The sequence below is a fragment of the Typopeltis vanoorti genome, chromosome 2, assembly GCF_054136105.1.
Source record: "Typopeltis vanoorti isolate ZY-2024b chromosome 2, IOZ_Tvanoo_1.0, whole genome shotgun sequence".
Lineage (NCBI taxonomy): Eukaryota > Metazoa > Arthropoda > Arachnida > Uropygi > Thelyphonidae > Typopeltis > Typopeltis vanoorti.
This window is the reverse complement of record NC_143550.1, coordinates 22,682,452-22,709,266: the sequence shown is the minus strand read 5'-3', so window position 1 is coordinate 22,709,266 and position 26,815 is coordinate 22,682,452. Positions and strand designations below refer to the sequence as shown.

General features: G+C 37.6%; 1 protein-coding gene across 2 annotated transcripts in view; it reads right to left on the bottom strand.

Moving 5' to 3' along the window:
* Positions 1 to 26,815, bottom strand: part of LOC150108871 (beta-1,3-glucosyltransferase) — a 310,372-nt gene that overhangs the window by 74,418 nt on the left and 209,139 nt on the right. For both annotated transcript variants that reach the window (XM_090403934.1, XM_090403942.1), the window contains one exon: positions 26,721 to 26,790. In XM_090403934.1, the coding sequence (XP_090260060.1) occupies positions 26,721 to 26,790 (70 nt within the window). The remainder of the gene's footprint in view (positions 1 to 26,720; positions 26,791 to 26,815) is intronic.

Sequence of the window (26,815 nt, the reverse complement as noted above, 5' to 3'; positions counted from 1 at the left end):
AGCATTCGACAGATTACCACATGATAAGTTGATGTCCAAGATGCAGAGGATAGGAATAGATAGTATATTGGTTACGTGGATTGGAGATTGGCTTTCTGAATGATATCAGCAAGTTGTGTATGATGGAGCTGTGTCTCAGAAAAGAAAGGTGACCAATGGCATGCCTCTGGGGCCCCCTGCTGTTTAACTTGTTTGTTCATAATATTTCAGGAGTAGTGCTGATGTTAATTCTCTACAGGAAGATTGCAATAGATTTTAGCTTGGACAAATGAGTGGGGTTCCAGTTTTAATGTTAATAAATTCAAGGTGATATATATGGTGGAGCTGTACTTCAGGAAGTAAATGAGATTTGGGATCTTAGAGAGATGGTGGACATTAGACTGAAGTTTCAAGAGCACATCACACATGCTGCAAAGACTGCACATCATATTACTGCTATGATAAAAAAGTACATTGAGATGTAGGGATAAAGAGGTGGTGGTGGTGCATCTATATAAGGAATTTGGTCAAACATGCGGATTGTTGTGCTCACATTTGGCCACCTCGTTTTCATTGTTATGTGGAAACACTAGAGAGGGTCCAAAAGTTAATAACCAAAGTGATATCAGGGCTCTGCAGCATTGAGTATGAGGAGTGTTTGAGAGAATGTGGATTCTAGAAGTTGGTGGATAGGAAGAAAAGAGGAGATGTGATAGAGACCTTCAAGTTAGTTAAGGGATTCTATTAAATTAATACAGAAGAAATTATAAAAAGATCGGATGTTAAGAACGACAGACCATTCCTGGAATTGGAGATTGGTTTTCTGAATAATACCAGCAAGTTGTGTATGATGGAGCTGTGTCTCAGAAAAGGAATGACCAATGGCATTCCTCTGCAGTGGCGCACTCAGGATTTAATCTTGGAGGGGGCCGAGTACTCATAACTTAATCTTGGGAAGGGGGGGAGGGCAGAGATGAGTAGATGATTTGAGAATGCACACTACACATTGCATACGACCTATGACTAAGCATCTGCAGTGATCGCCAATACATGATACCCGTGATCTCTGGCCCGGTTCGGGCAAACAAAGTATTTCCCGAGCACTACTTTGTTTGCTTTGCGTTCACAACGGCCGTGATTCCCACCTTATGCGACTGCTAATTCATAAGTACAGTAGTATAGAAATAGAAGACACGAAACAACAGAAATGAAAATAATAATAATAATAAATTTCATTAGGAAAAGATTTTTGGAAAATTTTCTAGTCTTTTTTTTTTCTTTTTCTTTTGCGGGGAGCCAGGGCCCCTTGGCCCCCTCCCTTGGTGCGCCAATGTTCCTCTGGGTTGTTTTTTTTGGGCCCTTGCTGTTTAACTTGTTTGTTCATAATACTTCATGTGGATTGACTGGGGATCTTCAAATATTTCTGATGATGCAAATTTAGGTAGAATTATCAGGAGTAGTGCTGATGTTAATTCTCTAGAGGAAGATTTTAATAGATTTTAGCTTGGACAAATGAGTGGGATTGCAGTTTTAATGTTAATAAATTCAAGGTGTTACACTTTGGGATACAGAGATATAAGGAAACATGTTGTATTGGTGGAGCTGTACTTCAGGTAGTAAATGAGATTCGGAATCTTGGAGTGATGGTGGACATTGGACTGAAGTTCCAGGAGCACATCACACGTCGCAAAGACTGCACATCATATTACTGCTATGATAAAAAAGTACATTTACACGTAGGGATAATAGAGGTGGTTGTGCATCTATATAAGGAATTTGGTCAGACCAAAGTGATATCAGGGCTCTGCAGCGTTGGGTATGAAGAGTGTTTGAGAGAATGTGGATTCTAGAAGTTGGTGGATAGGAGGAAAAGAGGAGATATGATAGAGACCTTCGAGTTAGTTAAGAGATTCTATCAAATTAATACAGAAGAAATTATAAAAAGATTGGATGTTAAGATTGGAAGAATGACAGCCCATCCCTGGAAGTTATATAGAGATGTGGTGAAGAAGGGTGTGAAGAGTAGATTTTTTACAGGGAGAGTTTTTAGTGGGTGGAATGCATTGCCTGAGTGCATTGTGAGTGCAGCAGTGTAAATAACTTCAAATTTCATTATGGTAACCATGTTGCTGATTGAGTGGGGCCTCCCACAAAGAGTCTGTTGATTCCATGGAGGTCACCAAGAAGAACATGTAAGAAAGTTTTAAAACGAATAAAAGTTGAGCAGCTCTCAGATGTGAACTGTAGACTAAAATATACACACATTATTCAAGAAAAAATTAAAAAGTTTGAGAACAGGAACCAAACTTTGGAGATTCCGTGATAAGCCCTCAAGAAAACACTGATTGATTCAGCCAGAAAGGCATGTGCTGAAATGTCTGCAAAGATAGAAAAATCAGAACTGCATGGTGGACACAGAAAGTTAAAGAGGCAGTGAAGGAAAAGAAGAAAGCATATCAAAACTTCCTGGCAAATAAGTCAGCTTGTGGTCTTAGAGAATACAGAGACAAATGTAAGAAAGCTAAACAAAAGTCATGAGAAGACTTTGGCAAGAACATAGAAAATAAATATCAGGAAGATGGCAAAATATTTGGGAGGCTCTTGAAAAAGCTTGGAAATGGAGGAAAGAGTGCTGAAAGAATTAGAGATGATAAAGGTGATATGAAAACTGGAGAAAAAGATATCCTTGATGTATGGAGTAATTTACTTTGAAAAATTGCTAAATAAATCAAGTACTGACAGCACAGTCATATAAAACATAAAATAGGCATGCAATCAGGAATACATATCCATACTTGATGTAGAAAAAGCCTGAAATATAGAAAGGCAGTTTCTTTTTCACTTTTTCTTTTATTCTCTAAGCCTACTGTATCACATAACAATAATTTTTCTAGTTCCTTTAGCTCCTGTTTTGTCCAGTGAAGGATGCACTTCAGTGGGCTATTTCACTCATTACTGTCACATTATCCTCCACATTGCTTTCAGCCATGTCTTTCATGCTGTCATTTATATTTCACACACTAGCATTCACTACTTCCACTTCCTCCAGAACACTAGCACTATGTTTTCTTACATTGTCAATATTAGTCACTTCATTCTTCCACTTTTCATATAAGTCACATTTCTTGCAATCACCCAGAAACACACTTGAACTGCACAGAAAACATGCCGCCATGCTTTCTATGCGATGTGACCCATGGAAAACCAGAAAGGGGGAATCCTGGTAGTCTTGCATTACTTTGTTCTCTACTTTGGCTAGTGGGTTTGCCTACAAAGATCAATGGTATTGCAGTAAGTCTCTCACCCCATGGTCCAGGGTCGAAATTCAAGGGTTGCTGTAGTGCTGGTATAGCATCCGGGATAGTCCTGGCGTTCCACTCCTGAGCGCAGCCATTGCTTGCTGGTCAGTGAGCATCAGTGTGTGGCTCCATGGTGGCTGGGGAGCTCTGGCACCAAACCAAAAACTCCTTGAACACGAATTCTTCATCCTTAAGTGTTTCAGGGACCTAACAAAGTCCCAATACATACAGTATTTGGTAACAGAATTAAGAAACAAAAGATATAAGACACTGGTATAAATGTACCAGTGTTTTTTATCATCCATGCAACAGGTGAAAAGCCAATTGGGAAAATGGCACTGTTCTTTATTCAAAAGGGTTTAGAAGGACTGGCAAGAACTCCCAAAATTGTAAACAAATCACATTCTGTTGATTAGAATATGGACATGTACAAAAAACTGTGCCCAATTTGGTAGTAAAGAGCATGATAACAAATCTTGCTCTGCAAAGAAAGCTGAATGTGTCAACTGTCGGGAGATCACCGAGCTTACTCTCGTGCATGTCAGAAGTGGAAAGATGAAAAAGAAATAGAAAAAATTAAAAGACAACAAAACATATTATATCAGGATGCAAAAAAAAAAGCTAGCCACCACCACACCTGATCTGAGATTATGCTGAGAAGGTAACAATTAAGAAAATGTAAACAGCATCTCAAACTCATATGTCTATTCCACCATCTGATAATTTCCCCATATCTGAATTGCAAGTACATCTCTGTTGAGTGCATCAATTGCTTGACCTGTCTCTCTCTCTCTCTCTCTCTCTTTCCAGAGACACCTTCAAAAGTTGTTCCATTCGATGAGAATCCCTTATCAAAAAAATTATGGCAAAGATATCACTTAAAGATAAACCACCACTGAAAGTAAATTAAACTTGCCAACTGAACCTAACACACGAGCTGTATTGAATATTTTATCAGAGGAAGAGATAGACACTGGCCGTCCATACTTCCCAAAAACAATTGATAAATATAAACCTGACAAAGGTAAGCCCTCAACCTCCCGAAAAAACCAGACAAGTCTATAAAGGCAAAACAATGGGAATATTTTTACAATGGAACTGTAATGGGTTTTACCAGAATATTGATGATATCAAGATTTTGTTGCAGAAACACAAACCTTTCTGTTTCTGTCTTCAGGAAACATTCTAAGACCCAATGAGGACCCCACTTTAAGGAATTTCATTGTTGTATGTAAGGACAGAACTGGAGGTGGTCCTGCTCATGGAGGAATAGTTATCATAATGGGAAATCATACTTCTTTTCATTATGTTCAACTTCAAACTGCTCTGGAAGCAGTAGTGATTTGTTTACTTCAGTGGGATTTCTTATTACTGTATGTTCAATTTATTTACCACTGAGTGCTGAGTTAAATGAAATCAATCCTGATAACCTTATCTTGCAACTGCCTAAACCCATACTTCTCATGGGTGACTTTAATAGTCACAATACTTTGTGGGTAGTGCCAACACAAATAGACAAGGTTGAATCATTGAAAGAATCCTTGACAATAATGACCTCTCCCTTTTGAATAATAGAATCAATACTTCCTTCCATATGCCTACCACTCATATTCTGCAACTGATCTTACAATGTGCTCTCCTTCCATTCTTCCATGGCATGCTGAAGAGAACATATACAGAAGCAATCACTTTCCTGTTCTTTGCACAATATCTGCACAGGAGCCATGTTCGCCTAAGTGGATGCCCATATGAAAAATGGACCAGGCTGATTGGATCACTTTTTCTCATCTAGCAAAATTTAATGCTGATACTGTCAGTCAAACACCTATCAATGAAACAGTAAAAGTATATAAAAGAGTGTATTCTCCAGACAGTAACAGCCTCCATCCTGAGAACAACATCTTAATTTCAGCTCTATCCAAAGCCTGAACCTAGAATGACAAACAGTCAAAAAAAAGATCAACACAGAGCATGGGATATATTTCATAGATACCCCACCACATCAAACTTAATAGCTTTTAAGCATGCTCAGGCTAAAGCACATTATGTGAGACATCAGAGTCAAAAATAATCATGGATCCAATACACCTCATTCATTAATCAAATGACCAGTACAAACATTGTAGGATAAAATCTAGAAAATGAAACGTAGATATAGAACACACCATTTGTCTACCTTAGACCATAATAGAAGTGTTATTGTTGATCTCAAGGCTATTGCAGACACTTTGGAAGAAAATTTCGCCAGAATCATTGCAACAGTTTCATATCCTCCTGAATTTTTTATACTGAAAGAGCAGCAAGAGAAACAAAAGCTAAATTTTTCTACCAATGGACTTGAGACATACAATTGACCATTTGTTAAGGAGAAACTAAAAAGTGCTTTTCTACTGTCTCACCCTAGTGCAGTATGGCCTCATGACATCCATTACAAAATAATAAAACATCTACAATCACTTTCTATGCATCTCCTTCTCTTAATAAAAAAATAGAACACTTGCAGAGGAACAGTTTCTGGATTCTTGGCATAAGTCAGTTGTCATTGCTATCCCAAAACCATTAAAGGATCTAACACATGCAAATAATTATTGATCTATTGCTCTGACCAACTTTCTTTGTAAGATACTAGAGAAAATGGTTAAGTTTGTTTAAGAGATTCATTTCTGAAGCAAGGACACCATGTTTCACTTTTCTTTGACATGGAAAAAGATCATGCCACAGCCTGGAAATATGGCATATTAAAAGACCTCTATAACCAGGGTCTCGAAAGACAGCTTCCTGTAGTTATTAAAACATTCTGTCCAGGCAAACTTTCCAAGTCATAGTGGGAAGTATGCTGTCTCGTCCATATCACAAAGAACAGGGTGTTCCCCAAGGCTCTGTCTTAAGTGCGATCCTTTTTGTTATCAAAGTTAACTCAATCACTGAACAGCTTCCTTCTACTGTAGACAATGCTCTATATGTTGATAATGTCACAATTTACTATCACTCTTGTTATATGGGGGTAACTGAAAGACAACTTCAGCAAGAAATTTATCATATCTCTCTCTGTGGGCTCTTAGTAATGGGTTTGGGTTTTCACTAGAAAAAAGTGTCCTATGTGTACACTTCTGTCAAAAATGCACTCGTTGCCCAGATCCTGAATTAAGAATGAGATGAACTGTTATTCCAGTAGCTAGAAGCCAAATTCTTGGGATTCATCCTTGACAGAAAATTTACATTCCTTGCATGCATTCATCAACTATGAGAAAAGAGCAAGAGAGCGTTGAACCACCTTCACACTCTATTCTCTAATTAATAGGGTGTCAATCAATCTTCACTGCTTTGTCTTTTTCATGCACTTATTTGAGACCCATGGTCCAAAGCTGGATCATGGGTCTCAAATCTATGGTCCTGCAAGATAGAATAACCTGCAATAGTTAGATCCCTTCCATCATTAGGGTATACGGATAGCTACTAGTGCCTTTTGCACATCACCTACTCAGAGTCTTTATGTTACAACAAATGTACCAGATCTATCACTTAGAGAGAAACAGTTGTCTCTTAATTATGTCCTAAAAATAACATCTCTCCCAGATCATCCTACATGGAGTAGTCGCTTTTCTCTGCACTGGGAAGCTTAATACCACACGTCCTTTTTGGTATGCATGTTAAAGGGACTTGTAAGCTGTTGGCATGAATGTTGACAATATTGCCTCCACCAAACATAACAGCATCCCTCCATAGCAGGTTTGCATTCCATCCTACAACCTCTCACTTTTTCAGCTACAGAAGTCTCATACTCCATCATCTGTCTACCTGCAATTGTTGAATGTACTCAGAGCATACCACTCTGATTTCTTGCTCATCTATATATACTGATGGTTTATGAACTGATACCTATGTTGGCTGTGCTACTGTGTTTCCTGGCCTTATTATTTCCAACCAGATCCCACCTGATTGCAGTAATTATAAAACAGAGCTGCATGCCATTCAGCTTGCACTTGTGTATATAAAAGAAAACCACTACCAAACATGTGTATTTTATACAGACTCATTGAGCTATTTACAGGCTATCTCCTCTACTAATCCACATTCAGTGCTGTATATGAGATGTTACATCTGTTGTACAAAATGAAAACCCTTAATTTTGATGTTCAGTTGTGCTGGATTCCCAGCCACATTGGAATTAAGGGAAATGAGACTGCTGATGCTAGATCAGCTCATGCTATCTCCACATACTGTCTGACAGTACCGCATACAGACAGTTTATAAGATCAAAGCTAATTGCTCAATGGCAATCATCATGGCAGGAAGCACTGACAAACAAATTATATGACATTAAGCCTAGAATTAAGCCCTGGCATTCTAGTAAACATATAAAGAGAAGAGAGGAAGTTGTTCTTGCTAGGCTCCGCATAGGTCAGTCATCTTACACAGCCACATTTACTAAGGGCTGATGATCCTCCCATGCATGAAAAATATAATACATGTCTACTATTTGTCAAATTATGGAGTGTCAGAACTTTACATGAGACAGGAATAAAATTTTTACCTATCTAGCCAAGCCATATACACTCAGGAAGATTGCATGATGTTATTAACTTTCTACAAAGAAGTAATTTGTGCAAACACATCTGACTGTAATTTTGTTTATATGTAGATACTGCATTTCTTAACTTTATTTTTGTACATACATATTATTGTCTAGTATATCTTTGGCTATTTATGTACTGCTGTGGTTTTGAACCTTATGTATTTGTGTAACCTTGTTGTAATTTTGTTTATATGTAGATACTGCATTGTTAAACTTAATTTTTATGCTTGCACATTGTATAATAATTTCTTTTCGACTATTTATGTACTGTTATAATAACATTTGCTATAATTTTATTTAAATATAGATACTACATTCCTTGGCTTGGTTTTTTTTATTATTATTCAGGTCTCCATGGAGTCAAAAGATTCATCGTAGGAGGCCCCCCCCCCTTCCCCTAAGAAACACAAAGTCTATCATACTACTCCTTAAACTCGTTGACCGTTCTCGCTCTCACAACTCCATCAAGCAATGCATTCCATGGTTCAACCACCCTCCATGCAAAGAAACCACTCCTCACCCTCTTGCTCACAGTTTCCTTTCGTAACTTCCAGGAATGGCCTCTTGTCATCACTCCTTCCCGCTGTTCAACCAAGCAAAAGAACTCCCCAGTGTCAGCCCTGTAACCACCTCTCAACAGTTGAAAAGTCTCAATCATATCACCTCTCCTTCTTCTATCCACCAAACTCTGCAGTCCACATTCCCTCAGCCGATCCTCATAACCAAAATTGTACAGTCCTGAAACCATCTTTGTCATCCGTCTCTGTACCCTTTCCACAGTTAATTTATCCTCTTCAAATCCAGGGGACCAAATCTGAGAACAATAGTCTAAGTGTGGTCTGATCAGAGACTTATACAATGGAATGATAACCCTCTTATCTCTGCAGGTCAGTGTCCTTCTCATAATAGCAGCAATCCTCTGTGTTACCTTCACCACCTTTGCAATATGTCCCCTAAATTTCAGGTTTCTATCAATCATCAACCCCAGATCTCTTGTCTCCCCTACTTCCTCTAGTATAACTCCTCCCATAGAGTATGCAGCATCTCATCGATGTTTCCCAAACCTCAAGACCTTACATTTTGCTGCATTAAACTGACAACCCCATTCATTTTCCCATCTATCTAGCTTATTCAAATCCTCTTGGAGGGCTACCACATCTGCACTATTACTAATAATCCTTCCCAGCTTCGCATCATCCGCAAACAACTGAATATCCCCTTGCAATCCACTGGTAATGTCATTGATATAAAGGTTAAACAATATAGGTCCTAGTACTGAGCCCTGTGGTACCCCACTTGTAACCCTCTGTCTCCTTGAAACTGCTCCACCATACACAACTCTCTGATACCTATCAGACAGCCAATCCTGAATCCAGTTGACCAATCTGACATCCAGACCCATGTGCTGCAACTTAAATATCAGCTTATCATGTGGCACCTTGTCAAATGCCTTCGCTAAGTCTAAGAAAATTGCAGTATATGCCTTTCCCTCATCTAATGTTCTTGTAACTTTATTATAAAAGACTAGCATATTGCTAAAACAAGAGCACCCCTTCACAAATCCATGTTGACTCTCATAGATAACATTACCCTCACCTGCCCAATGCTGTATACGGTCCCTCACTACTTTCTCCAAGATCTTAACAACTACTGATGACACACAAACTGGCCTATAATTAGACACTTCCAATCTGTTACCACCCTTATGCAATGGCACTATCTTACCTTCCTTCCATTCCCTGGTCACATTCCTGCAGCCAGACTTTCATTGAAAAGCGTTAAAGGCACTGTCAGTTCCCTAGCACATTCTTTAAAAACTCGTGGTGAAATACAATCCAGTCCCAAAGCTTTACTGACATCCAGAGTACTCAGTATCTGAAACACACTCTCCTCCTGTACCTCTAAACCTCGAACTTGCCCTATCCCTCTTGCATTAAAACTGACTCCTCTAGGATGAAATACTCCAATAAAGTGTTCATTGAACAATTCCACTATGTCCTCTGCATCAGTTACTCTATTTCCATTTTTATCCCACAATATCATTCTTCCACAGTCATTTCTTCTCTTACTGGCCAATCTCCCCAATCTCTTAGGGCCAATCTCCTCTCATATTCCAGTTTCGCTTTCCTTACCACACTAGTCACTCTTCTGGCCTTTGTCTTATATTCTTCATGCATCTTCTCTTCACCTGTCTCCTTATATCTCTTCCATAGCCTCTTTTTCGCATGCAATTCCTGTTTAATATTGTTTGTCATCCACTTTACTCCAAATTGTATCCTCTTCCTCACTCGTGGTATACAACTTACCATTGCTGCTAATAAATATTCTTTCACAATTTTCCATGCACTAATGATATCCCGGCCTTCCAATTCCTCCCTCCACGAAACTTCCCGAAGTTGATGTCTAAGACTATTATAATCACCTGCTTTATAATTCCACATAAGTTCCCATATCTTTGATACTCCTGCATGTCTATTCATTTTCCAAGTCAAAACCACATGGTCACTCTCTCCAACTGGTGGAAGAGATGTCATCTCAGTTATTATCAACTCTTCTGATGCTATAACCAAATCCACAAATCTTGAACCTCTTGTTCCCTCTGTTACATGTTGCCTCAAGAATTCTAGAAATTCCATTCCCCTATTGCTACATGCATCTTCCTCTCTCCAATTTATACTACTGTAGTTAAAATCTCCTATAACAATCATTCTTCTTGCACTTGCCAAACTGAACTGTCTAAACATCTCCTGGTCCCTATTCTCTGTGCTCCTGGGTCTGTAGCAACATCCCCACTAAATATCCTGTCTTGCCCACCTCTACCTCATACCATATGCTCTCAAAATCATTTGTCTCACTGCCTTCCAAAGCCTCCACTCTTAGAGGACATAAGTCGTCACTTATCATAAGCAGTACCCCACCACCATGCTTTCCCCTCCTATCCTGCCGAAAAATGCTGTACCCAGTGACTTCTATTCCTGTTATTATATCCTCTTCTATCAACCACGTCTCAGCGATCCCAATAATTTTTGGCCAGGCTAATGCTATCTGGGCCACCAATTCCTCTCCCTTATTCCGGATACTCCTGGCATTAGTATAAAGCATAAAAATGCCATTGTTTCTATATCCAGCATTATCCCCTCTAGACTCCACTGGGCTCAGTGTTACCTGATGTCTTCTCCCTTCATCCATTCCCTCTTACATAAGAGGCCACCCCTGCTATCATTCTCCCTGGGACACACTGACTCGTTCAGAACAGCAATCTCTCCAGATGCCTACGTCCATCCTCATTCAAATGTAAGCAGTCAATTCTTCTCGCATACAATTCCTCTCTTTCCTCAAATGCACTCCAAGCATCCACAATATACCAGTCCTCTCTTGTCACACATTCTAGCTATTATGTCATTCAATATTGCTGCTCTTCTGCTCAGCTCGTCATTATCATACCTAGGCAACATGGACACTATTTTTCCTCTCTCTGTCTTCTTCCATACAGCCTCTAGTAAAAATCTCATCTCTCTCAATGCCCGACTTACATTACCACTCAAGTCATTTGTTCCTACCATCACATCTTATCCACCCTTTCACCTCTCTTAATTGCCATAGCCACCTTTTCTATGGTTCCTCCTGGCAAACACTCCTCACGCATCCTATCTTGAACACCACAGATCATTGAGTCGCCATATATTATACCTCTTACCATTCCCTCTCTCCTATTGTTTCCATTCTCTACTCTTCTTTCACTCTCATAGGTCTCTCTCATTCCCTCTCCTCTACTGCTATTCTCTCTTCTAGCATTCCCATACCTCTCTCTCCTACTGTTTCCATCCTCTCATCTTCTAGCATTCCCATACCTCTCTCTCATTCCATCTCGCCTACCATTTCCATTCTCTCCTCTTCTAGCACTTACATATCTCTCTCTCATTCCATCTCTCCTACTGTTTCCATCCTCTCGTCTGCTAGCATTCCCATACCTCTCTCTCATTCCCTCTCTTCTACTGTTTCCATTCTCTCCTCTTCTAGCACCCCCATACCTCTCACTCATTCCCTCTCTTCTACTGTTTCCTTTCTCTCCTCTTCTAACACTCCCAAAACTCTCTCTCTCCCCTACTCTGATTCGGTTTGCATTTATCTCTTCCATTCTCCTAATCTTATCTTTCATACTTCTGCTCTCATTCACAAGACATTCCACCTCCTTTATCAGCTCATCTGTCTCCCTCTGCAGGTCAGTCACTCTTAATCTAAATTCACTCTCCCAAACAAAACCATCTCCTAAACTTTCACAGTCACTCATGCCTTCCACACTATCAACTATTATTTTCTCATTCATATATATATTTTTTTCATTCTCTCCTATCACACTACTTGTCTTCCTACATTCATTCCCCATTCCTGGAAAAACAAGGTTGGATATTGATATTTCTAATGCACTTATTTCCTCCCACTGCCTGCATTTTGCGCACATACGCTCTCTTTAACAAGCCACATATCCAATTCCCGAGACGTATACATGCCGCAAGTACTGCATACCACAAAGTCCCTTATGATATTGCTTATAATAGAGTTCTTAAATAGTGGAGGACTTGGCGATACGCCACTTGTGACTGCAGCTGAATCCGCCATTATTCCTTACTGCTGAGTAGCGTAATCGTTAATTATTTAATTAATAAATTCCGTTAAATAAATAAGAAAAAAGTACAAACAATTACAAGCAAAACAAAACATTTAAGTACACTAAATATAATTAAATAAAATGAAATATAACTAAATACAGTAATGAAAACTTAGCTTCGTTTTGTCTTCCACCGTTATGCATTCGATTCCGACAGTAACCAAAATATATTATATCGCGACAGCAACTAACTTCCAAAAAACAACCACTGAAGTACACTCGGATTCAGAGAAACAATTTAGCACTCAAAAACGTAGAAAAACGGGAAAAGAATGGACTATTCACCAATTAAAAATCACTTTCTTCTGCACAGCTCAAATTCACCGCCACGTGCTTCACATGCATTTTGTTTACCTTTGTACTGTTGACTATTTAAGTACTGCTGTAACTTTTGACTTTATGTATTGCAGCAATTTTATTTATAATGTAGATACAGCATCATGAAACTTAAATTTTGTGCATGCATGTTGTTTACTGATTTCTATTTAACTACATATGTACTTCTGTAACCTTTGTTGTAATTTTATTTATATGTATATACTGCATTGCTTGGCTTGGTATTTTTACATGCATGTTGCTTACAATTTTTCTTTGACTGTTTATGTATTGCTGTAACCTTTACTAAGTACAGTATGACCATTGCTGTTTTTGCACCAATAAACTATAAACCAACCCAAACCAATTTATTATTATTATTACCACCCAAGACCTCATGGAGTCAAAGACTCATCTGGGAGGTCTTTTTATCACACACACAGCTCATCATACCATGTTTTAAACACATTCAAACTCTTTGCAGACACCACATTCTCAGGCAAGCATTCCAATCATTCACAACTCTGCACGAAAAAAATTTGCCTCTCACTCCCCTACTCACACTCTCTTTATACAGTTTCCAGGGATGACCTCTGGTTCTCTCCTGATCTCCCACTATTCTCTGTAAAACTTCTCCAGCATTAATTCTATAATAACCTCTTACCAACTTGTAGGTCTCTATCATATCTCCCCTCTTCCTCCTGTCCACAAGACTCTGCAAATTACATCTTCTCAATCTTTCCTCATACTCGACATTCCAGAAACTACCTTAGTCAGTCTCCTTTGGACCCTTTCCAACATCTCTTCATCCTTCTGAAAACCCAGTGACCAAATCTGGGCACAATACTCCATGTGTGGCCTAATCAAAGCCTTATACAACGGAACAATAATCTCCCTACTTCTACACGTCAGTGTCATCTGCATCATTCCCAGAAGCCTTTGTGTTGTCTTCACAACTGTGGCAATGTGTCCCCTAAATTTTTGATCCTTATCCACTATCACCCCCAGATCTCTTATTTCCTCTACCTCCAACAATATATTCTCACCAAGCATAAATTCTGCATCCCATTTACTCTAGGCAATGAATGCATAGAACGTACACTACGTCGTACAAAATCTCTCATGCTAAACTCGGTGAACAATTAAGCCCTGGCCACTATTTTCCTTATAAACATCGATGCCATGAAAAAATGCTTTCTAAAGGATATCCCATATTAAATTTCTGAAACAAACAAACATGCACGCTCAACTTTACTAAAATTACTACTAATATTCACTAAAATAAAAGACATTTGTAGGACACATGCAACACCACTTCTACTCTGTGCTATGCTAGCATCACCCATTGCCTTGACTCAAAAGCGTATTATAGTATTGCATTATAAGAAACTTGAAGATGAAATAATTCATTTAACAGCATTTGAGGGACAATGAAAGAATACAGTCAACACTGAAGAAATGTATTGAAAATGTTATGATAATATCTATTATAGAATAAATACTAAAAGGAAGCAGTGGAATGGGTAAACAATGATATTAAGCAAGAAATGAAGCAAAAAAAACAAAAAAAACTGCACTACTTCTGAAGTAATATAAGAAAAGAAGAAATAAATACAGGAGACTAGCAAAGAAAGCAGTTAAAATCTGACATTCTCGGATTATCAGAAGCAGTACGTAATGGTTTTAGGAAAATGATATTATATACATTGAGCTGATAGTGTTGCTACAGCAGAAGGAATATAATTATTAAATAAGCACTTATCAAATTACTGAAACTTGATAAATTGTCACTGCAGATGATTCAAGAGAGCAAATGACATCTGGCTGTCAAGTGGCTAGCATAACCACTCTCCAATCAACACATTGTGTGTTCAAAGCCACCATGGATATTAAAATAAAATAAATTAATTAAATGAATAAGTCTAATTGGAAGAATGATGAAACATTGTACCCTTCATTTGGAAAAGACCTAAGTTGGGTTCTTGTCATGATGAGAGGAATCCTTAATTCTGGAAGTCAATCTGTGATAATCCTGTTGATTATAATAAAAATGGTTCATAGATTAAGGAAAGAGAATCAGATATGAAGGACAGGTTCGAATCCTGCCATGTGTACAAATGTTTGTGACTGGTGGGAGATGAACTTCATCACCTGTTGTGAAACCACCATCCCACACTGTAGACCTGATGTGACTTGAATTCCATGTTTGGTCTCTTGAGCAGGGTTCCTAGACTATGTGAAAAAAATGTATATCTATCGCTCGGTCTCCTCATGTATGAGGACTTGTGATCTTAGCCACAATGTCTCTCTCTCTCCATTTCTTTGTCTTTTGTTGCAGCAAGGGGGCCAACTCCAAAGTAAGTCCGGTGATCTTTTTAATTTGGTCCAACCATCTTGGTCATCCTCTTTTCTTTGTCCTTAGATGATAAGTTTTTCCAGGTTGTATTTCAAGACTCGAAATGTGACCAAAACTGAAATTCTTTCATTTACAATGTCCAAAGCCACCTCTTAGTTGGCTTATTTGGATTTTGCAAAGGTATTTAATAAGGTACTACATGATAAGCTGATACTTAAATTGCAGCACATGGATTTAGATGTCGGGTTAGTCAACTGGATTCAGGATTGGCTGTCCAATAGGTATCAGAGATTTGTGTATGGTGGGGCAATATCAACAAGGCAGAAGGTTACAAGTGGTGTTCCACAGGGCTCAGTACTGGGACCTGTATCGTTTAACCTTTATACCAATGACATTGTCAATGGATTGCAAGGGGATATCCAATTGTTTGAGGATGCTGTGGCAGCCCTTCAAGAGGATTTGAATAAACTGGACAGATGGGTAAATGAATGGGGGTCTCAGTTTAACAGCAAAATGAAGTTTGGGATACATCAATGAGAGGTTGCATACTCAATTGGAGGAGCTGTGCTGGAGGAAGTAGGGGAGACAAGAGATATAGGGGTGATGATTGATAGAAAACTGAAATTTAGGGAGCATATTGCAAAGGTGGTGAAGGTAACACAGAGGATTGCTGCAATTATGAGAAGGACACTGACCTGCAGAGATAAAAGGGTTATCATTCCGTTGTATAAGAGTCTGATCAGACCACACTTAGACTACTGTTCTCAAATTTGGTCCCCAGGATTTGAAGGGAATAAATTAACTGTGGAAAGGGTATAAAGGCAGATAACAAAGACAGTTTCAGGACTGTACAATGTCAGTTATGAGGATCGGCTGAGGGGAATGTGGACTGCAGAGTTTGGTGAATAGGAGGAGGCGATATGATCGAGACTTTAAAACTGTTAAAAGGCAGTTACAGGGTTGACATTGGGGAGTTCTTTCACTTGGTGGAACAGTGGGAAGGAGCAATGACAAGGGGCTATCCCTGGAAGTTACAAAAGGAAGCTGTGAGCAAGAGGGTGAGGAGTGGTTTCTTTGCGTGGGGGGTGGTTGAACCGTGGAATGCATTGCCTGATAGAGTGGTGAGAGCAAGAACAGTCAATGAGTTCAAGGAGTGGTATGATAGACTCTGTGTTTCCTAGGAAGGTCCTCCCATGATGAGAAGGACCTTCCTAGGAAACTATTATCATTCAGGACTCTATGGAGACCTGAATAATAATAATTATTATTATATTTTCATTAGAAGCTTTGTCCATCCAGGAGACTCTCGACATCCTTGTTCAGCAACACGTTTCGAAGCTATTTATCTTGCCCATATTTTTTTTGTGGAGTGCTCAAGATTCAGCACCACAAATGAAAATCAAAAACACCACGCTATTGAGCAGTGTTGACTTAGTGGTGATAGAAATGTTTCTGTCTTTCCATATTTTCTGCAATTGCACCACTGCTGACCTCACCATGGTAATTCTTTTTTTAATTTCTAGTTAACATCTATTCTTGGTGCTTATTACAGTGCTAAGATAAATGAATTCATCCACCTTCTTTAAGTCAGTGTTGTGGATGAAATTGTCATTTTCATCTGTGGCCACATTTTGTTTTATCATGATTAATTCTTAAAACATATTTCAGGCTTTCCCATTGAACTCTTTTAATGAGGAACTCCAGTTTCCTTTGCTGCTGGCAGTAAGAACGATATCATCAGCATACCTAAGGTTATTTATCTTTTTCCTGCCAACTGAGAAACCACTATCGTATCTGTTAAGTGCCTTTCTTGTAAAGTATTATCTGTAAAGATTATATAGATCAGGGTAGAGTATGCATCCTTGTCTCACACCTTTCTCAACATTGGACCAGAGAGATGTTTTTCCATCCATCTTCATCACAGCCCCCCCCCCAGCCAATTTCTACATAGAACACTTGGAAAAGCTAGCTATCAATACAGCCACTCTCAAACCAAGGCTTTGGCTATGCTATGTTGATGTGCTTGCTATTTGGCCACATGGCCCAGATACACTGGATACATTCTTAGCACATTTAAATAGCCAACACCCAAAAATCCACTTTAAAATGAAACTGGAAGCTAATGACTCTCTGCCCTTCCTGGATATACTAATTACATATCTTCCAGATGGTTCCTTATCATTTTCAGTTTATAGAAAACCCACACATACAGGAAGATATTTACATAAACAATCACACCATCACCCATCTCAACAATATAGTATCCTAAAAGCACTAACACACAGAGCTAGAGTGATTTATTCAATTGACAATGCTCTCACTGCTGAACTCACTCACTTATGTCACACCTTCTTAGCGAATGGCTATAATAAGATAGACAAAATACTAAATGCTTCCAAGAAATCCTCTTCCCAACTGTCTACCATGGAAGACTACAACAAAACTGTCACCATCCCTTACATCTAAGGCACATCTGAAAAGATATCTAAAGTGCTTAACAAACACCAACTATGCACAGTATTTAAACCTTATGTGAAATTGGCAACTCTCATCCATTCACCTAAGGACAGATTCACTCCTTTATCACATCCAAGAGTCTATGAAGTGCCCTGTTCATGTGATCAAGCTTACTATGGACAGACAGGAAGAACTGTGGACATCTGCCTCAGTGAACATAGAAATGCATCTGGCACTATTTCTATGGCAAGTTGGGTCTAGCAGACCATGCCTTGGATACCCTTGCACACAGGATCAAATGTAAAAAAAAACAAAAATGCTGCACAGAAACTTTTACAAGTCAGAGAGAGAGATTGTTCTTGGAATCAACAGAAGCCTTGAAACATATTCCAAACCCCAATGGCTGTATAAATTTGCCAAAGATTTTGGAGACAGTCATCTCAAGACCTGCTTTCTCTCTCTTTTTTTTTCCTTCCAAACGTAGATGGCATGCCTAATTAGGAATTTAGTCTTTGTGTTGTATGTTGCAACTGATCAAACTAGTCCCATTGTTATACCAGATTGCTGTTGTTTCGCGTACTGTGACAAACTGTTTTTGTACTCTGAAGACTGGATAGAATACCAGCGAAATTCACCAATAAGTTAATAAATATTATTTTCTTATCAGTCTGTGTTTTCATCTACACTGTTAAAATTAATCAACAAGATAGACTAGTGAGTTGGACAGGTGAATGGCTATTGGTATATAGATATCAGCAAGTTGTGTATGCAGGGGCACTATCTCGAAAGAGGAAAGTCACTAATGGTGTGTTGCAAGAGTTATTATTATCACAATGATGCAGACAACCTTAATTTGTAGAAATAAAGAGGTTCTGGTTCCATTATATGAGGCCTTGATCAGGCCTTGTATGGATTATTGTGGACAGATTCAATTCCCTGGTTTTCATGGTGATGAGAATATGTTGGAAAGGGTCCGGAGAAAACTGACTAAGGTTGTATCTGGCCTTTGGGATATGGTGTTGGATCCTACGTTCTACTCCGATGTATATTCTAGCTGTTGACTGACTCCACATTCGAACACAGAGAAAATTTATTTTTAACTGCACCACTCTATGTTCTAATTTGCATAAGCAACGTTGTGAAATCAACCATCAGCTAGCACAATATTGTTATCAACTTAATTCAGGCCGAAATTCTCCTTATTGTATATATAGGGTTCCCGCGCTAAGATTCGAATTATTTTAATGAGTGGTGCAATGAAAGAAATCAGGCAAACACAAGATTCAACTTAAAAAAAATTATTTAATGCTTTAACACATAAATTTACATTGAAACAAAAATTTCTAGTAGAGATAATACAATTTAAGAATGAATAAGTCCTCATTAAGACATTAGTAATTTACTCAGCTGAGTATATCATTTACAATTAGAATTTATGCATATAAATTCCATTCTGCTTATTATCCAAGATTCCAAATACAATTTCACTCTAAGCCAAGCTATCGTTCAAATACCGATTCAGTTTAACTATTCAGAACAATCGCAAAGCACAAGTCATCAGACACTTATTCAGCAACCTTTAAGTTTATCAATCTAACAAAATAGTTTTCAGAAAATTCAGTCTCAAATTTACATTACGTTCTCTTGTAACAGGCTTCTTTATATCACACATTCAATCTTGAACTATTAATCCAGAGATACTTCATAAATTACATTTACGAGGAAAAGTTTCACTCTATCACACATTCAATCTTGAACTGTTAATTTCAGCAATATGAACTATATCATATTCCTTACCGGTATAGACAGTATAGCTTCCTCATTATTGAGAATCCTGGAAACTCTCCTTGGTTCTTGAATACTTTCACTTTGAGAACACACAAATATTATAGAATCCTTGGTTTAAGTAACTGATTAGTTAACTCGGGAGAATTTATTTTCTTGCTCGTAATAGCCTAACTTTCAATATTTCTTACTCATTCTTATTATCCTTTTGACCAACGCTATCTTTCTGCGAGGCGATAGAGGAATTTATAAAAGAATAAGAGCTCGAAGAAAGATTAGTCAAATACAGAGCAGTTCCCAGTCCTTCCTACTTCGTTCAGTCCCAGGTTAATTCTCTACTTCTTTATTGTGTCCTTCTTTTTCATGTACTACTCATGACATCCTACTCTCCCTTCCTGCCAAAATCTGGTTCTAACTGGTTTTGTTGATACTGAACTGGCTTCTTACAGACTGTACAGTAACTACGATAAGGCATGCGCTGGCTAAAAATAACATTTCTCACAACAACCAATCAAATCTTATTTTGAAGAATTACTTGGATACATTACATTTTACTAATAACATAAAAAGATTACATATTTCACAGTTTTTATCTCTGTTTTAGTAATATTAATTTCATAATAATAAGTGATATTTAATACACAGTTTTCACAACTTCACTTCATCTCAAAACAATAAATGAACAAATAAATATTAATAAACATAACTTGAAAGAAATCATATGAATAGCATACTATTAATAAGAGATTATTAGTCTGATGAGCAAATTTGGCTTAGGGAATGGCTGATTATGTTGGACTCTGAATGAAGTATTAACAATTTCCAATTCTCCTCATTCAGAATCCAACAATGGGGAGAGACTGAGGGAATGTATGACTGAGACTTTTAAGCTTGTAAACAGTTGTTACTGGGTTAATGTGGAAGAAATTTTTCATAGAATAGGAGAAGAACAAGGGGACATACCTGGAAGTTGTATAAGGAGGGTGTGAACAGAGGCATAAGGAGTGGGTTCTTTGCATGGATGGTGGTTGAATCCGTTTATTTATATCCACCAGTTGTCTAATTTCATGCTGTATATATTTCATCTCATTTCTCATTTTTACCAAATCTGATGTCAACTCTTGTTCTATTAATTGCTTTCTCTCCAAACACTCATACATAGATTGCACTGGCTTGATATTTGATTGTTTTACTATAATGTTGTGCATACAGTTTCAGACAATACACAATAAAATTTGGTTGACTAAAATTTTCAGACTGAAAGCTTATCTTCATTTGTTCAGTATCCAAATCTACTAATGTTTTGTTGTTGTTATGTTACGAGTTTTTTCAACTCCTGGTGATTTTATGAATATACGCACTTCATTCGGATCTGTCCCAGGCCATACCTTTTAGAATTTCCAGGCACATTCCAGTTATTCTTTAACTCCAACAACCCATCTAATTCTTGGTCTTCCTCTTCTGCTTCCATCAACTTTAGCAAGCATCATCATCTTCTCCAGACTGTCATTTGCTTGCATAATATGTCCAAAGTATGACAATTTTTGCTTGATGATCAATAGCTTCAAGGGAGCAATCTGACTTTATTCTGTCTATCACCGATTTATTGGTTTGCTTTGCAGTCCATGGTATTCTTAGTAAGTGTCTCCAAACCCACAATTCAAATACATCTAATCCTAATACTAACAAGTATGATATGTTCAGTTTTTCTAAGTTATACAGAAGAAAAAAAAAATTGACATGTGATTAGCTAATCCAGCACCATAAGTTATTTATCTAAATTTTATAATTAAAACCTGTCTTGCTTGTCATCACCATTTTAATCATCTTGTTTACAGTATAATTATTAGTGCTCAATTAAAATATAATTTTTTCTATTATTTATGCTCCACTTGTTTATTAAGTGTAGGGTCCTAAACAATTTTGATTCGCATCTGAAAATAAATAATTTTATAAAATAAGCTGAAATACCATGCTTTAATCTATTTGAAATCACTATTATGTAGAATCAAAATACTTCATAGAGAGCCTCTATAGCTGTCAGTTTCTAACGATGCCATTTGGCTAAAAAGACCTCGGTTGAATCCCATCAAGGATGTAAAAGAACCTTTATCAGGACTTTTCCTCCCAGAAACACAAGTTTTTCATCCCAAAATTAAGCACAAAGATTTTTTTTTTTTTAATGTTGCTCCCACCCATGAATAGTTATATGCAAACCTACAGTACATTTTTTGTATCACGGAAAAGCAAAGGGTTTATTTTATTTTTTGCATTTTTATCAATTTTATATATATATATATATATATATATATTTGTATTTGTATTTTTTTTTTTTTTTTTGCATAATACAGAAACTCTGCTCTAGAAACCAACATGGAACTTTTTCAAGCCACTTCAAGCCAAGTGTAAGCAAATGTTTGCTTACACTTGGATAAAGGATTCAACCAATAATATAATTTCTTGGCATCTTTAATTTATAGTATAACCAAGTGAAAAAACTTCTGACGAAAGCACTGGACAAGGAAAATGCAAATACACTGGTATATTATTAAGATTTTGTAAAGGGCTTTCATATCACCATATGAAAAAATGGTAATTAACTTGTAACTGAGAGGATTAGATAAATAGTTTTATGAAACTCGGTAAGATAAAAGACTGGCTAGCTGATAGTCATCAGTAAGTTATTTTTTTTGGGAGAGCACATCCTGGAAAGGAAAGTCTTCAGTGGTGTACAACAGGGGGGGGGGTATGTTGGGCCTATATATGAGAGGTTGGCTGGTCAACCTATAGTATGTTAGTACTGTATATGGGTTGGGAAATTAGAAACTTGTTTACATTTGATTTAAAAGCGTGTATGTTGTATTCCTTAGGAAATATGTCAGGGGGGGGAAGACTGTTCCACAGTACCCAGTGGCAGGGATGAAAAAGGAGGAAAAGAACTTGTTCTGTGGGTTTCAAGGTGTACTGTGACAGGATGTTGGATGGAAGCTGTGTGGTGTGTTCCAGTGGGCTTAGTACAGAGTGGGGGAATTATTGATGCTGTTTCAGATGAACATTTCTCATGGAAATATTTGTAGAATATACAAATTGAAGAGACCAAGCATCTATGTGAAAGTGAGGGAAGCAAGTTGGTGACAGATGAATCATTTATCAGTCTAATTGCTCTCCTCAGTATTGAGTCAAGCATTTTGAGGGAGCTTTTAGGAGCCCCACTCCAAATGTGAGAGCAGTATTCGATAGCTGGACGGATTTGTGATTTGTATAATGCTAAGAGCTGTTTAGAGGTTTAGTAGCATCTTGAGCGAAAGAGAAAACCTAGCTTTTTGGAAGCTGAGGATGCAATGGTTGTGATGTGTTTATGCCAGGAGAGGCTTGATGTCAGGGTAATGCCGAGAAGAGAAATCTCATCTTGTCTGGGAATTGGAGTGTTATCAAAAACAATGCTGGGGGAAAATGGTTCTTTTTTGTGAGAAATAAGATAGATCTGGGTTTTACTAGCGTTGAAGTTGACGAGGTTATCTGAGCCCCACTGGAGGATGGCTTGAAGGGCAGAATTATGGGCAGTGGTGGTTGAAGTGAGTTGTGTAGATAGGGTTTGTCAAATGAAAGGGAGGAGTGTGATGTGCTGTCATCTGCAAAACTGTGTATTGGCATCTGCAGAAGTCCTGAGAGAGTCCAATGATGGGAGTTTGCTTCGTAAGCCTTTGTGCCAGATTTGGTCAAAGGCTTTAGAGATATCAAGTGCAACTACTTGGGATTCACCAAATTTCTCCATGGCATTTGTCCAGCGATGGGTGATGTATGAGAGTAGATCTATTGTTGATCTGCTTTGACGGAATCCATACTAGTGGTCGTTTAATAGCGGGTACCTTCAAGATAGATTAGGAGTTGAGAGTTGATAGTTTTCTCCATCACTTTAGATAGGACTAAAGTGAGTGAGATAGGGCAGTAGTTAGATGGCAGTGATTTGTCATCCTTTTTAAGAATGGGTTGAATATAGGCCAGTTTCCAGGCTTTGGGATATATACCAGTGGAGTAAGAGACTGTGTACAGATGGCATAGGATAGGAATCAGTTCTGGAGCACAGACCTTCAGGACAATTGGAGGAATGCCATCAGGGACAGGAGACTTTTTTGTGTCTAATTTAGACAACAGGTTTATGATATCTTTTTGGCAAAAGGATACAGGAGGCATTGTGTGTTGGGCAGTTGGAATGACTGGAGGGCATTTGTCATTACCGGTTATGTGTGCATTGGAGGCAAAGTGTGAAGCCAAGAGGTTAGCTTTTTCTATGGGAGATGTTCCAATTGAGCCATCTGGATATGACAGAGGTAGGAATAGTGTACGGCAAAAGTTATGGCCAACTTCCGTGGCAAGAGACCAAAAGGCATGGCTGATATTTGGACAGACTGCAAGCTTCCTCCTTTTTTGCCCGTTCAAATTCTGTTTTAGAAACATTGATAATTTTCTTGCATCTGTTTCTGGCTTCAGCATAGGCATTAAAGGAGGATGGGGGTTCTTGATTTGAGCCAGCTGTGGTACGCCTGTATTTTTCATTTGTACAGCCTTGGCACATATTTTGGAGAACCAGGGTTTAGTTAGGGGATGGCAGTTCTGAGTAGTAAATGTATGTTTTCATGCCAGTGAGGATTACTTTGGTGATAAGTTAAGTGCATATGTTTCGACTGGAAGACCGGAAACAATAGTCCAACTATGGGAATGAAGCATGGTAGTCTCAGAGACTGTCCAATTTGGCACTGTTATAATGCCAAATGGGTTAGGGCTGTTACCATTTAATTTATATGCTAATAATACTTGGAGATGTTTAGATGGGAATATGCAGTTGTTTGCAGGTGATGTAAAGCTGAAAAGAGCTAGAGCTATGAGAATGGAGCATATGTTGTGGCTTAACTCAAGTATCTGAATAGACTGAAAGGGCAAACTGTTTAATGTTGTGAAGTGCAAGGTGATGAAATCTTGAAGGCAAGGATGGGATATGCAGCATACAATTTGTGGATATTGTGAATGAGGTAGAGGAAATAAAGGATCTCGGAGTGATGAACAAGGACCTGAAATTTATTATTTCTGGGGCATCTCCATGGAGTCAGAGACTCATTGTGATTTCTAACCACTGTTCACACAATACCTATCATATATCTTCTTGAACTCATTCATTGATAAATGCAATCACAACTATCTTTGGCAACTCATTCTCTGATGAAGCAATCACAATCACCTATAAGTCTCGTAACACATTTCAAACGGTTCACTACTCTCCGAGCAAAAATCTAGTCCTCCAACATTGTTAACCACCCTGTTATACAATTTCGCTCCCTTCCTGCCATGTACTGAAAAAGTCTTCAATATCAGTCCTACAAACCACTTTAATAACTTATGTGCTTCCACATTTCCTGTCTTATTTGACTATTAGCTAATTTTTGAAATCAACAAATTTTTAGTCTGTTCTCAAAGAGAGCATTCCATAGACCTGCCACAGTTTTGGTCACTTTCTTCTGAATCCTCTCCACCACTTCTCCATATCCATAAAATACAAGCAACCAGATTTGAGTACCCAGATTTGGTTTATTAAAACTTTATAAAAGGGAAACAAAATCATATCCTTGGAGGGTAATAGATGGCAATGCTGTAGCCAATGAAGTTCTAACTGAGGCTCAGCTATTGCTGTTACCCTCTTGCCATGATCAGAGCTTTAATAGCTCAAAACACCTTATCATCCCTACACTGTCCTCTACAGATAACGGGGGATAAAAAGCATTCTTGTTTCGCCCCTTTAAGCCAGTCCTTATCCTTATAAGAACTATAACCTCCTTATCTCAGCTTGTCAGTGTGTTCTACAGGCATATAATATGATGAGTGAAATTTGACCATAGTAATGTTAAATAAAGGTTAAAAAGACCATAGTTAAAACAAAACAACAATGCTTAAACTAATTTATTTATCCAAAGAAATGAAAACTTACATTTTTTTTCCAAAAAGTCATAAGTATGAAATTATAGCCTAAAATCAAGCAAATGATAAGAGCCATTTGTTTCCAAGAAATGTATGCGTAAATATTTCTTAAATCTGTAGCAACTCTTCTAGTGTGCTTGAAATTTAAATCTTGTGACTCTAAAATCTCAGCTGCTTTTTTCTATTTGTTGAAAAGCTTCATCAAGTCCCCTGAAGATAAAGGAATGAACATGGGGTGTCAATTGTTAAATCCTTTTCTTCCTCAAATTCTTCACATTTTGCCATTACAAGATGGCCTTTATGAATTTCTGATCTCTCCATTGTGTGCTTGAAGCAGATCAGTGATGTCAGTTGTAGAAACCTCAAGCTGCAATTAGCAATATTAATGATAGCTTCTGTTGCATTTTGTACAGTCTCTGCTGGTTCTTGAAATCCTTCAAATTTATCAATAAACTGAACACAGTACTGTATCAATAATTACCAAAGTAGTACTGTATTGTTAACCAATTCGTCTAAAAATCGAGATGTAAGCAGAACAAAGTTATATTAACTAATACTCATCATTTGTGTGTTCCTTAATTGTAATGAAATTTTGCTTATATTTAAAAATAATTAACTAAATTAATTTATTGTAATTTATTTTGAATATCTCCATCTGCATTACTAGATCCTCTCTAGTAATGCAGATGGAGATATTCTCCTGCAGTCTATTATTATTATTATTATTATTATTATGTGACACTTCCAGGGAGTCCAAAGACTCATCATCGAGAGAGTGTGCCAACTGCATTGAATGATTGATCCTCTTCCAACTAATAACCATGCTATAGTGCACATAATATCACATGCTTTCAATTAAATTGTTGTTCTTTTTAGTTTTCCTATAACTGCATTGACAATGGCTATGAAACTTAGCCAAATTTTACAAATAAAAATAATAAACAAAAGCGATTGTGGTATTAATATTTTATGATGAATATTGTATTGTGTACCTAGGCACGTGATTTGAAATCCATATATGTGAATGTTTAGCATCTATTTATTGCAATTAATATTTATATATTTGATTTTGTTGATAATTCGTACTTGAAAAAAAAAATAGAATTTGTAAACTCAGCACTTGAAAAGAGAGAACTCATAAAGTGGGAACTGCCTGTATATTGTTCCTTAGTTCACTATATGTAAACTTTCACGTCAAAAAAATTAAAACTGCTTTTATTAAAAAAAATTTAACTGCTTTTATAATTTTTAATATAAGCCAGATACTAAAAAAAGTTTGAAAATTAAGAAAAAATATTTTACCGGAATATTTACCTCTTTGTTTATGGAACTTCTCCCAAGTTTTTACAGCAAAAAGTATTTCGTTCTCAGAAACAGCAGAAGCCTAAAACATAAATTTCGTATGTCAG